At 37.4% G+C, this 13,058-nt stretch overlaps 2 protein-coding genes across 2 annotated transcripts; one reads left to right on the top strand and one right to left on the bottom strand.

Moving 5' to 3' along the window:
* Positions 1-276: 276 nt before the first annotated feature.
* On the top strand, positions 277-3,098 carry LOC110898307 (probable E3 ubiquitin-protein ligase LOG2). The gene is made up of 3 exons (XM_022145066.2): positions 277-1,258; positions 2,063-2,552; positions 2,626-3,098. The coding sequence occupies exons 1-3, from the start codon at positions 777-779 to the stop codon at positions 2,737-2,739; spliced, it is 1,086 nt and encodes a 361-aa protein (XP_022000758.1). The 5' UTR covers positions 277-776; the 3' UTR covers positions 2,740-3,098.
* A 336-nt stretch (positions 3,099-3,434) lies between these two features.
* LOC110898306 (dystrophia myotonica WD repeat-containing protein) lies at positions 3,435-9,065 on the bottom strand. Its single transcript, XM_022145065.2, has 11 exons — positions 8,685-9,065; positions 6,594-6,911; positions 5,700-5,808; positions 5,523-5,616; positions 4,999-5,086; positions 4,843-4,926; positions 4,649-4,742; positions 4,477-4,564; positions 4,291-4,396; positions 4,121-4,213; positions 3,435-4,031 (listed from the first exon to the last, which is right to left on the bottom strand). The coding sequence occupies exons 1-11, from the start codon at positions 8,847-8,849 to the stop codon at positions 3,711-3,713; spliced, it is 1,560 nt and encodes a 519-aa protein (XP_022000757.1). The 5' UTR covers positions 8,850-9,065; the 3' UTR covers positions 3,435-3,710.
* Between the last annotated feature and the right edge of the window lie 3,993 nt (positions 9,066-13,058).

Here is a 13,058-nt window from a genome sequence, read left to right as displayed (position 1 = left end):
AGCTTCTAGTGTCAGTTCATACTTTATGCCTTTCTTTTAGCCCCATGTCCTCCTACTTCATGTCTTTTTGTTCAAGTTAAGAGCCTTCATAATTCAGGCTTTTTGTACACTTGCAACACAAAATAATATTTAAATTCTCATTTTCATGTAAAGATTAAGTGGTGTGGCCCAAAGTCACTGAATTTAGCAATAAAGCTTGATAAGATAACAATAAAAAAAACCAAGATAAATGATTAAAAAACAATCTTAATCAAATCATGGGTTTGGTTGGTTGTTTCTTTTGCCAGTGGAGGTGGCTTCTTTACGCGACCAATCATCATATTATTCATCTCCCACAGACGCTCTTTCACACACACAAACACCTTAAAAACACACACACTCTCAAAAAAATCCTAAATTATTCCCATTTGATCATATTTTAAATCTTGTTTATAATGACAGGTTTCTTCATTATCTGAACAATTCAAATACCCATTTATTGCGCCAAAATTGTGTTTTCTTGATCTTTAACCATTTCATTTCACAAAATTTGCCCAAAGTTTGTTGCTTTTCACAATCTTGTAGTGATTTAGCCACTTGGGTCTGTTTTTCTTTATTTTCTTGATTTTCTTGAATTTCTTGAATTTCTTGAATTCAAAATAAACTGCCAAAATTGGGTTTTCTTGATCTTTAAATCTTTAATTTCACGAAATTATCCTAAAGTTTGCTGCTTTTCACAATCTTGTTGTGATTTAGCCACTTGGGTCTGATTTTTTTTTTTAAATTTTCTTGATCAAATGGGTAATGTTGGAAGCAACAATTCCAACGGCCGGCGGCGCCACCGGGGCCGGCGGAGCAACCACCACACCCACCAACCACTACCGCCACCACCGCCGCCGCCGCAGCCGGACATAACCAACCGGTATGTATTCGCAGCCGCCACACCATACCCTACCCAATACCCTAACCCTAACCCACCACCATATTACCAGTATCCAACCGGAGCATACTACCCACCACCACCACTTCCGGCGGTGCCGTTGCAACCACCACATGACCACCACCGTGTTGCCGTGGAAGCTGCCACGTGGGTGGGTGGTGGGAGGTACCCTTGTGCTCCGGTTATGCACTTGCCTACACCTTATGTTGATCATCAAAAGGCTGTCACTATTAGGAATGATGTTAACCTTAAAAAAGAGACTTTAAAGATTGAAGCTGATGAAGAAAACCCTGGAAAGTTCATTGTTTCTTTCACTTTTGATGCCACTGTTGCTTGCAGGTACAATCTTTTTGACTTTTTTAGTCAAAGTTTCTTTTAAAGTTGCTTCATGTGGGCTCTTTTAGTGTGGGAGTTGATTTGGTGTATTGGGTTTAGCTTCTTTGATTGAAAAAATTGTATCTTTGTTCTTTATGAAGGGTGGTTCTATGCTTGCAGGTAAAATCTTTAGTATTAGATATGCATGAATAGTATTCATTCATACCCATTGAACAAATTTACAATCTTTTGACAATATAATGTATATATGTGTAGTCGCTTAGGGGACAAAAGTGAAATTGCACTGATTTTAACGTTATTTTACTAATTTCATGAAAATAACGTTAAAAGCGACGGATGGTTAATCATGCATCATGTACTGGCGTTGATAGCCGAAAGACAAGGGGGTGCATGCACCAATCGGTCTTTTTCGCGATTGCTAAGTGTTATGTGCCTTATGTCCAAGGCTTGATGCAAAGCTATAATCGAGCCGGGGGTCTCACTGGAAGCAGCCTCTCTATCCTTCGGGGTAGAGGTAAGGCTGTCTACATCTTACCCTCCTCAGACCCTACCTTGGCTGTGCTATTGGTGGGATTTACTGAGTTAGACGATCCAACCCGATGAAATTGATGGCAGGTTTTTGAAGTGCGGGTTGGAAAACAATTGTTAGAGCCTCCACAATAACGCGCTTTTAAGCATTTTTTACCCGTGGTCCGGATTTTGTTTATCCGGATATTGAAAGTTGTGGAAGCGCGCTATCTATGAATAATTAGCTTCAAAATGCAAATCCAAACACACTCTAATGAGCATACTTTGCTCTCCATGCAGCATAACCCTCTATTTCTTTGCAAAAGAAGGAGATAACTGTAACCTAACTTCCGTTAAAGAAGACTCGATTCCGCCAATAACCCTAAACTTCCAACAAGGTTTGGGCCAGAGGTTTCGACAAACACCAGGAACGGGAATCGATCTCTCAGCGTATGACGAATCGGAGCTATCAAAAGGGAATGACACGAGTGTATACCCACTAGCCGTGAAAGCAGAAGCAATTCCAAGTTCTTCACCAGAAGACGGGAAACAATATCCGAGTGTCACTAATTCCCAAATAACAGATGCGGTGTTTGAGAAAGTCAAAGGTGAGTTTAAGGTTAAAGTAGTGAAACAAATCTTGTGGGTGAACGGGATTAGATACGAGTTGCAGGAGATTTATGGCATCGGGAATTCGGTTGATAGTGGCAATGATTTCGACGGGAGTAAAGAATGTGTTATTTGTTTATCGGAACCTCGTGACACCACAGTTCTACCTTGTCGACACATGGTATGAAAAAAAAAAATAAGTCTTTGTTAATATGTTTACATTTTGATTAACGATTATTTGGGTTTGGTTTCAGTGTATGTGCAGCGGGTGTGCGAAAGTCTTGAGGTTTCAAACGAACCGATGCCCGATATGTCGGCAGACGGTTGAGAGGCTTTTGGAAATCAAGGTCAACAACCGAGCCGAATAATGAGGTTGCGACAGCAACGTTGTTGTTCGTATGGCTTCTGGTGTTTGAACACACACCAAAACGAATCGGGGCACCCACTGACGTCGTGGGTTTGGAATAATATAAGTGTGATGATTGGCCAGATTCGGTGGCTTTTAGTTAAACCCGAATCGGGCTATATTAATGTGATTGTGTTTGGTGCTTATGGCACCATGATTTTAGAGTGTATGGTTTGAAATGTTGTTGATTGATGTTCACATTTATCCTATGTTCAGTGGACAGTTTTAAGTTAAACAAAGATGCTGACTTGGATGGCTAAACATGTCAATTGTAATAGAAGTGATTTTTTTTTTATAATGTATCAAGTTATCTTTGATTCATCTTTTAGCTTAGCTTCAACATTGTTCTTTTGACATTAATAGATAAAAGAGTTGTAATGATCTCTATAGAATGTTAACGCATTTGACGATCAAACCATCGTAAGTTACTAGAGATCGACTCGTTAAAAACTCAATTTACTAGGAGAAACTTTACATATCGAGCTTTACTAGGCTCACAAGTCTAAACAACCACTATACCTAGTAGTAAATTCTCATTCATAGCCAAGCTATTTGTGGGGTAGGGTGGGATGTTGACAAACTTAATAACCAGTAAAGCTCGAGCTTTAAAAAACTACTCGATTTCAATTTGATTACACTACTTGGTTAAAAGTCAAATGATTTCTAATGTGCAAAGTGAGTATTAGATTAGTAACGAATTCGAAACAAAAAAAAAAAAAAAAAAAAAAAAAAAAAAAAGAGAATACTTGAATTATTAAGGCTAGTTAACATCCCTCATACTTGCAAGGTAAAAATCTCCACTCTTCATTGTTTTCTTAATCCCTCCATTGCCAATGGCACAAGTATAACCTCCTGTTAATTAATCTATTACCTGCACAAAACACCTGTTCTTTCCACCCAAAAACCGCACTTCACCCCGGTCTCAACTGAATCTCAAACAGCCTGTTCAGTTTCAGACAAGGTCGGTCTTGTCCACACCTTAATACGCCCTTCTCTACACACAGTAAGTACAGATTCAGGAGTGAATATCAAACCCGAAAGAGGTTCGGTTTCAACACGATGAACCACCAATGGAGAGATCATCGGGACATCTCGCATGCTTGGTGCAGGTTGCAAACCGCCAACCGGGCAACTATTGTTGTCCCAATGAGCCGACTGGCTCCCGCTACTGAACGTTGGTGAACCACCTGGGGCTCGACGCAATGGCACCACTATCTCGTCCCTTTCCAAATCCCATAACAGCAATTGCGTGTCCTGTACATGACGTGTTTGTTGAACTGTTTAACGTCTCAACTGATCTTTCCATAAAGAATTCAGTTATTGCATTAACAACTTTAACATACCTGACCAACCGAACCAAACCGATACACGACGTGTTCACCGGTGTCGTCATTATTGGGAGCTGACCAATATGAATCAAATGCAACTCCACTAACCTGAAACCCGAGGATGAAAAAATAACAACCTGAAAAGTGAAAACCGACCCGAAAGAAGTTAACTATCGAACACTTACCCATGAGCTATGCCCTTCACCCCATGCAACGATCTTACGTTCTTCCATACTCCAAATCTGAACTAGATCATCTTCACCTCCCGTCAATATGTATTTTCCATCCATACTGTCATGGATTTATATAAAATCAAAACGTAAAAACAAAAGATAAATAAAGTAATGTTTATTCTTTCTGAAGATATTAACCTCCAAGAGCAACATAATAATGCACCGTAATAGCTTTTCCCTCCACATACAAGTTGTTCGGTTTTGAAGTCAAAGACTCGAAGATAACCTGCAACAAAATAAAAAATGGTAAAAACAAAAGAAATCATAAAAATCAGTTAAAATATTACAACAAACTAAAGATGTTATATACCATCCCTTCCAACAGTTGCCAAATACGCCCCATCACTTGAAAATGCTATGTTGTTTATCGAACCTTGGCATATATGCCATCGAGCAATTGGATTCTGCACGAAAAAAATTACAACTTTATATACTTACAAAATTAACTATGAATTACATACTGAGCGTGCCCCAGGTTGTGTATATATACGTATTAATCAGTACCTTACTATGACGTGCATGTGAAACAGAAAATTGAGTTGGATCCTTGATAACAGAGAACGCAGGATCACTTGAACCGTCTTTGCTCTAAAACAATGGATATAATTAAACGTGTATAAATAACAAATGTAAAAATTTATCATTTTATTAAATACTTGCCTTTTCATAAACGTACATATTTCCATCCGCATGTGCAACCACAAAAGTGCCATCACCATTAGGGACCCATGCTATACTAGTACACCGACTGCAAAACGTAAGAAATATATATATTCCTAAACATTAATACACTGAGAATAAGTAAAAAAGAAGAGTAAAGCCATTTTCATCCCTGAGGTTTGGCCAGTTTTGCGACTTTCGTCCAAAGGTTTGTTTTTCCGCATCTGGATCCAACAGGTTTGAAATCTTGCCTTTTTCATCCAGCTCATTAACTCCATCCATTTTTCTCCGTTAAGCCAGGTATTTTCGTCTTAAGTTAACAAAAAAGACGAAAATACCCCTGCCTTAACGGAGAAAAATGGACGGAGTTCAGGAGACGGATGAAAATGGCAAGATTTCAAAACTTTTGGATCCGAATGCGGAAAAACAAACCTTTGGATGAAAGTCGCAAAACTGGCCAAACCTCAGGGACGAAAATGGCATTTTACTCTAAAAAGAAAGATAAAATTAAGCTTTGTGCATGCCTATTATTTACACAGCCATCTTTGTTATAATGTTGAGCTCCAACAAGTTTTTTTCCAGCATCTTGTAATTGTAGTCTTAATGAGGCTGAATAAACTACAAATTCCAAAATGTATATACAAATTAACACGTATTTTAAGAAGCGTATGAAGTAAAAATTAACAAAGAAGAATATATACCATCACCACCGTTCAACCCGATGAGCAAATCATGTCCGTCTCTGGCATCTGGATCAAAAGCATGTGAAATGGGATTTGAAGTACTAAAGTGTATAGATTTTATAGGATCCTGCATAAAATGTTATAAAGCTCTCACATTCAGGTTTAATTGTGTGTTTGGACTTTGCACTTTGAAACTGATTATCTGAAATGTTGATAATAAGTTTTCAAGTAAAATGCCATTTTCGTCCCTGAGATTTGGCCAGTTTTGCGACTTTTGTCCAAAGGTTTGTTTTTCCGCATCTAAATCCAAAAGGTTTGAAATCTTGCCATTTTCATCCAACCTGTTAACCCCATCTATTTTTCTCCATTAAGTCAGAGGTATTTTCGTCTTGTTTGTTAACTTAAAGAGCAATTCGGTCTTTTTCACTTTATGTAAAAAAAAACCGAATACCCCTGAAAAAGACTGAATTGCCCTTTAAGTTAACAAAAAAACGGAAATACCCCTGACTTAACGGAGAAAAATGGATGGAGTTAACGAGGCGGATGAAAATGGCAAGATTTTAAACCTTTTGGATCCAGATGCGAAAAAACGAGCCTTTGGACAAAAGTCGCAAAAACTGGCCAAACCTCAGGGACGAAAATGGCATTTTACTCTAAGTTTTCAGTGTTGGGATAAACATTTCCTGCTTACAATAATCATCTGAACCGAAAGCCCATTCACCCTTAAGTTTAATCTAAATTTAAGAGGCGGTTACACCTGTTTCACAAAACATTGCTCTTTTCCAAATACTCAAAAATCTGAATATCATATTATTACAATTTCAAGCAGCAGAAGCACATCCAAACACTAAAATATATAAAACAGCGGTGGGGGGCACACTGCAAGTTGCAACCAAAATAACAATAAAGTACCTTATCTTGTGTACTCAAATCACTGATGAAAATCGCATCACCGACATTGAACACCAAGTAAGTGCCCTTCGCATCAAAGTTTGAATTGCCTGTATAACTATTAGAATGTGAAGTACTTGATAATCCGAGTTTAGTTGTCCCGCTTAAAGACTTGCTTCCGCCATTCCCGCCAACAAAACCAAGTGTTTTACTACTATTTCCACCTAAAAACTTTGCAGCTGCTGACCTCACCCCACTACCGACCCCTAAACTTGATGATGAAGATGATGATGATGGCTCGGATGGTGTAGGTTTATCCTTAAGATGAGCCAGAGTCACCTGATGCCCACATTAGATAAATAAGTATTATCGTTCTTTTAAGTAAATCATGAAGTTTATATGCTGCAAATGTAAAACCTCATTCTTTCCGATCCAAATACATAACTCTTATAGATATTAGTTGGACTTGATCGTATTGTTCACGTAACCGAATCGTCAGGAGTATAAGTGTCTTTTAAGATGGGTTTATTATTTTAAGTACTTTTTTATATGGAATCATATTTTTAGAGTTTTGGGTCAAGATTAGTGATAGTTAAACTAAACTTAGGGGTCTTATTGTCATTATTAGAAAGTATGTTTAGGAGTCATGTATTTATAATTAAGTCAAAAGATTGGTTGTATCAAGATTGAAACCTTATAACCTAAGCAAAGAAGATCAGATGTGATGTATCACAAGGGTCACGTCGTTCCAGAAAGGGCGCCAAGCAATGAAGACATCGTGATTCAGAAGAGGCACTACGATTCACAAGGGATGTGATGGTTTAGAGGTGTCGGTTAGGTGTGTATAATAGTATATATAGGGAGGGTTCATATGTTTCAATTTTAATCATCACTTTCTATCCTTATGGCTTATGTTGAAATTCAATCTTGTTTCTTTCAATTCTCCATATCTATACCTGTGAATTTGTGTTTCAATTATCAACAAAGATTGAGTCTTTATTTAGTTTTCCTATTTGAGTGGTGTACGTTTCTTGTTTCTCAAAATGTTTGGTTAGTATATAATATATATAGACAATTAACCATGCGCGCGCCTAGGCCCACCATTCAGGCCCCGCGCAACCTTCTCACTTCGCTTCAAAAGCCCCACTTCCAGGCATAGTTGTCAATAGCGATCGCTATAGCGCGCTACGTAGCGATAGGTCTAGGGTCACTATTAGGGTTGTAGCGATGGATAGTGAGAATAGTGACACTTTATTTTTTTTTAATATAAATAGCAATTAAATATAGCTATAAAATAGCTAGATTTATAGGTTTTTGTTAAATATACATGTAAAATAGCATATATACAAGGGTATTTTGATATAATATACATATAACATTTTTTTTAATTCGAGGGTATCGCTATTTATAAAATAGTTGCCTGCTATTTATCGCTATTCGCTATGTAGCATATAGGTACCTTATCGCTATCTGTCGCTATTCGCAATTAACAACTATGCTTTCAGGCCCTCAGGCGCATTTTTCAGGCCAAATTCCGACAAAATTCCGGCCAAAAATCATTTGGACAGGTCTAAAACAATTATACCAACCCTAAACAAGCCTGGAATCAACCTAAAACAAGCTAAACTAGCCCTAAAGAAACCTAAAACATGTCTAAACCCCATGAAACTTGTATTTTATACTATACGCCTTGCCTAAAAAGGCCCACTCTTTTTAAGCGCCTCACACAAGGCCCAAAGCTCACCCTTTGCACCTTGAGTCCGGCTTGCGCCTATGACAACTTTGCGTTAAGGTTATAAGTTATCATAACATTCGTGTGTTTTGGTTTATAATTAATAACAATCTCCTGTTTTCATGTTTCCGTTCTAATCGATCCGGATCATTAATAATTTAATATCATGTATTAAATTACAAAAAAAAAATCAGTTAGCAATACTCTGTAGTCTATTATGTGTGCCCTAAAAGCAATGTATGATGAAATTAGGTATTCTAAAAACTAAAAAAGCAATCAAAATTCATCTAATCTAAACCACTAACTTAACCAAAACAAAATCAGCATCAACAATCGTAACTTAGGCTAATGGAAACCCTAGAAATAGAATAAGTAATCACCTGAGTAGTGGATTTTCCGTGAGCATAATGAAGAAAACCGGGCGGATGAGATTTCTCGCACTTAAGTTTATAACCTCCTTCTGGAGTTTTAAAGTGAGTTTTGAGACCAGGTGGTGGTGGTTGACCGGCGGCGTTGTGGTGGTTGGTGGTGGATGATGACGACATGATTGAATTAGTGGTGGTAAACCAGCATTGAGAGTAGATGATTGGGTGAAAGGAAGGGGAAATTAGGGTTTGTTTGTGTGTTCTAAAGTTGACGAAGATGATGAAGATGGGTGAATGGGACCATTATAGATATAGAAAAGTGGAATATATATCAAAGGAGGAGGATAATGATGGATGGGTTTGAAGAAGATTAAACAAATCTATGAAACTCGTGGGTATTTGATGTAACCAAACTTCGTGGTGGGGGAAGGACGGTTTGTAATTTATCATTTATCATTAAAAATTAAGAAAAATGATCGGATAATCCATGTGATTTGTCATTTTTTCACCTTTAGTTTTTAACTTTTTAAAATTACAGTTATAGTCCCCAACTTTTGCAATTTTGTTCCTGAATAGTCTGTAAGCCTAGCATCAGTTCATTTTCTAAGTTAAGAGGGTGTGAAATGACATAAATATCTTTTACATGTCTAATTAAAAGAAAATGGGACCCATCTTACACCTACCCCACCCCCTTTTTCTCTCTTGTTTTCTTTGCACCGGAACCATGTTTCTTCCTCTCTCTTCTCTCTCATCCCCAATCACCCCCATCACAACAACCAACATCACCACTATCATCACCGTTCTTCCGACCACCACCTGCAACAACCACTGTCTACAACTACCCACCATCACCTGTCTACCTCCACCTACAACTACCCACCATCAAACACCTAAACAATTAATCAGTACAGTACACAATAGATCTGTGGATTCAACTATTCAACCGTGAAAGCATCTACAACACATTCAAATCAACAAATTGATAAGTTAACCTAAATTCAAACACGCAATTGACATATACAGTGAAGGATTATCAAAAGCCGTAATTTCAGTATAGATGAAGTTCCGTAAGATTGGTTATCGTTAGTGAGACGATTGATTGCAGAAGAAAGCTGATCTTGACTACAAGAAGTGTGTTGAGCTTGTGTATCGAAATCCCCAACCTCCCCTTCCTCCCAATCTCATCTCCCTGCATCCTCAAACTCCTTTCATCTCCACTTTTCTTCACACTAAACTTCATCGCCATCGCTTCCAGCTTTGCCATCAGCATCTCCGTTGATTTCACCGTCGTAAAACGAATCTCCTTCTTCTCTTCTCGTTTTTTATCTTCAAACAACGACGATAGACCGAAACATTCCGGTAACGTTATTTCATGAAACGCATTTAGCGTTTCGGATTCCTTACATTTCATATTTACAACGCGATTTTTTTCGGAGCTTGCTTTGTAAACCATGGAGATTCGATGATTTTATCTATTGTGATTCGACAATCAGGATTCGGATCCAATAATTTTGTTATTAGTTTACGTGCGTAGGAAGAAAACCGCGACGGGGTGCGGATTTGCATGTTCCTGTGTGGGGGTGGAGGCGGTGGCTGGAGGCGGCGGAGGGTGGATATGATGGTTATGGAGAAGAAGGTTCAGAGATGTTTTAGGTTTTAAATATAAAAGATGGCCCCACTTAAATTATATATTAACTCTTTTATTGATTTAAATGTTATTTTTTAATAGTAAGTGTATTTACGTCATTTCACACTCACTTAACTGGAAAAACTAATCTCCATCCGCGCCAGTGACTATCCGGGAATGAAATTGAAAAAGTTAGGAACTAAAGGTGAAAAAAGGCTAAACTACAGGGACTATCCGGTCATTTAATTCTTAAAATTTTTTAACACTTTTGATTATTTTTTTAACATCCTTGGTAGAAAATCATTTAATGGAAACCCCTTAACCAATTTGGTTATAATACCATATTGGTGATTTTGATTACTTATATATTAGTATTAACCCTCTGAAAAAAGTCTTGGCCATGATTATTTGTGTATTAGTATTCACATGTGGAGAAAAATTAAAGTCGAAATAGTTAGTACTGATACCGGTATTGATTCAGTTCGTTATCAGTACTAGTACTCGTTATAATTAATGATAAAAAATTACTATACTTTAAATGCACCCCATTTTTCAACAAACTTTATACAGAAACGCTGAGAGAATATTTACGCATCTATGTATTTACTATTTAGTTATTTTTAAACAAGTTAACGGACACAAGTTGTTAGAGACAAACCAAATAACATAGAAATTAGATATGTTAAAGACGTATACAATTTTAATTATAAGAGGTAAAATGGAAACTAAAAAAATTTGTCACATTTCAAAGCCTAAATGGAGTTGGCTACTATTCATAACTCATCCAAAGATTATGTTCAAGAGTAAACACTATTGTATTTACAAACTGAGCGAACTAATCCTAGCCATACACGTAGGTAAATGAATGACCAAGATTTGATGATGAACTACACTAGTGTATTTTACGATTTGATGATGAAATCCTAGCCATATACGCAGGGCTGGCTCTTGGGCCGGACAACCCGTGCCGTCGCTCGAGGCCTAAATTTTCAAAGGGCCCGAAAGGTTTCTATAAGCTTTTAAATATATGCTAAATTATATATTTAATATATGCATCCACTCATTATGCAAAAGAATATTGGTGGTGGAGTGGAAAAACTATTTCAAGATAATGTAAATGTCTCAAGTTCAAGTCTTGTCTCTACCATCAAGATTATATTTTTTAACTCATTTCTCCTTAACCTCAATTTTAGGCCCAATTTTTTTTTTGTCGCCCAAGGCCTAAATTTTTTTAAGAATTTTCGGAGACGGCTCTGCATATACGTGTGTAAATCAATGGTCATGATTTATTAACTCGATTCGTAAATACACTAGTGCTCACTCTAGAACCTCACCCTATATATATAAATGATAAGGGGAGATAAAAGCACAATCATTTTTTCATGAATAATTGATCTAAATCCTACTCACTAGAGCGGTCGATTTGATGCAATTTCAATTTGTAGGCATGTCTTTGTGAATGTTACGGTACTTTCATGTATCTTTTCTAACTCGTGGCTAATTTCTTATTAAATTTCATTTTCAGCGTTAAAATAAATAAATAAGAATTTAATTTAATAAACTAATTTAAATAATCTATTTGATGGATTAATGAAAAACAGATAATTTATTTAAACGTTTGATAAAAAATTATTAAATGTTAAAAGTATAAAAAACGACACATTCATACGTTGTATAGTTATCCCTATGCGCTATCAAACACGTAAAGTAGTTATAAAATTGTTAACTTTACAAGAAAAAGTTGCTTGGATGCTTCATACCTAAATTTTTATTAATCATTTAAAACTAAGGCATTGTTAAAACTCTTTCTATAAAGGGATTTTTCTATTCACAATTCAATACAGATCGTATAGGCCTATACGATCCGTATTGAATAAAGTAAAAGACATGGCAGACTGGCATGTGTAGAGGTTGTCTGGCGGCTGGTCTAATACGCATCGTATAGACCTATACGATGCATATTAAGGCCCTGAATTTTTTAGGTTTGATTTTTTGGTGTGTTGTGTTTGGTTTTTGGTGTTTTGGGTTTGTAATTTTTGTTTATTATTGGTTATTTTTGTTTTAGTTAGTTTTAAAATCTTTATTATTTTTTATTCGTTAAGCAGGGCTCGGATATACTTCTTGAATGCCATGTCAGAAGTCTTCACCTGATCAGGGCAGATGATACTGAGCTGCTTGAATCGAGCAGTTAAAGCAGCGTTTTCACCATCCTTCTGCTTTATGTGCCAAAATTCATCTTCCAACTTCTGGCATTCATGAGGAGGGCAGAATTCTTCCAGCATGATCTCCTTGAGTTCGTCCCACGATAGACCGTAGGCTGCATCGTTTCCTCGCTTGTTTCTCTCGGTCGTCCACCAGTCTAGTGCGCGGGACTGAAAGACGCCAGTAGCGTTGAGAGTGCGAAGATCGTCGGGGCAACCGCTCTGTCGTAGAGTAACCTCAATGGAATCAAACCATTGGAACAACGCTGTAGGGCCTTCCTCGCCAGTGAATTCCTTTGGCCCACAAGCTTTGAACTGCTTGAAAATGAAAGTAGTTTTGGGGGCAGCTTTGGGAGCTTCGGTTCTCGACTCCTCGGATGATTTGCTGACGTTCTCGTAGACATCACTCACAGCTTTTGCTACTTGTTTGGCGATGATAGCAACAAGACGTTTGTCTCTCTTTTCTTGGCGAGAAAGTGATGGGCGACGGGATCCTGATGACGGTCCAGTTGACATTGTCTGCAATAGACATTGTCATAGGTCTCAGACACGTCATAGTCG

This window comes from Helianthus annuus, chromosome 13 (genome assembly GCF_002127325.2).
Source record: "Helianthus annuus cultivar XRQ/B chromosome 13, HanXRQr2.0-SUNRISE, whole genome shotgun sequence".
Taxonomy (NCBI): Eukaryota; Viridiplantae; Streptophyta; class Magnoliopsida; order Asterales; family Asteraceae; genus Helianthus; species Helianthus annuus.
The sequence above is the reverse complement of the archived record's forward strand: the minus strand, read 5'-3'. Positions and strand labels throughout refer to the sequence as shown.

Excerpts from the sequence above, each read along its gene's own strand:
- LOC110898307 (XM_022145066.2), top strand. The coding sequence starts at position 777 with ATGGGTAATGTTGGAAGCAACAATTCCAACGGCCGGCGGCGCCACCGG. Across the intron at positions 1,259-2,062 it reads GATGCCACTGTTGCTTGCAG|CATAACCCTCTATTTCTTTG; the intron begins GTACAATCTTTT and ends CTCTCCATGCAG. Across the intron at positions 2,553-2,625 it reads TTCTACCTTGTCGACACATG|TGTATGTGCAGCGGGTGTGC; the intron begins GTATGAAAAAAA and ends GTTTGGTTTCAG.
- LOC110898306 (XM_022145065.2), bottom strand. The coding sequence starts at position 8,849 with ATGTCGTCATCATCCACCACCAACCACCACAACGCCGCCGGTCAACCA. Across the intron at positions 5,617-5,699 it reads CGGGTTGAACGGTGGTGATG|TTTATTCAGCCTCATTAAGA; the intron begins GTATATATTCTT and ends TGGAATTTGTAG. Across the intron at positions 4,565-4,648 it reads GGCAACTGTTGGAAGGGATG|GTTATCTTCGAGTCTTTGAC; the intron begins GTATATAACATC and ends ATTTTGTTGCAG.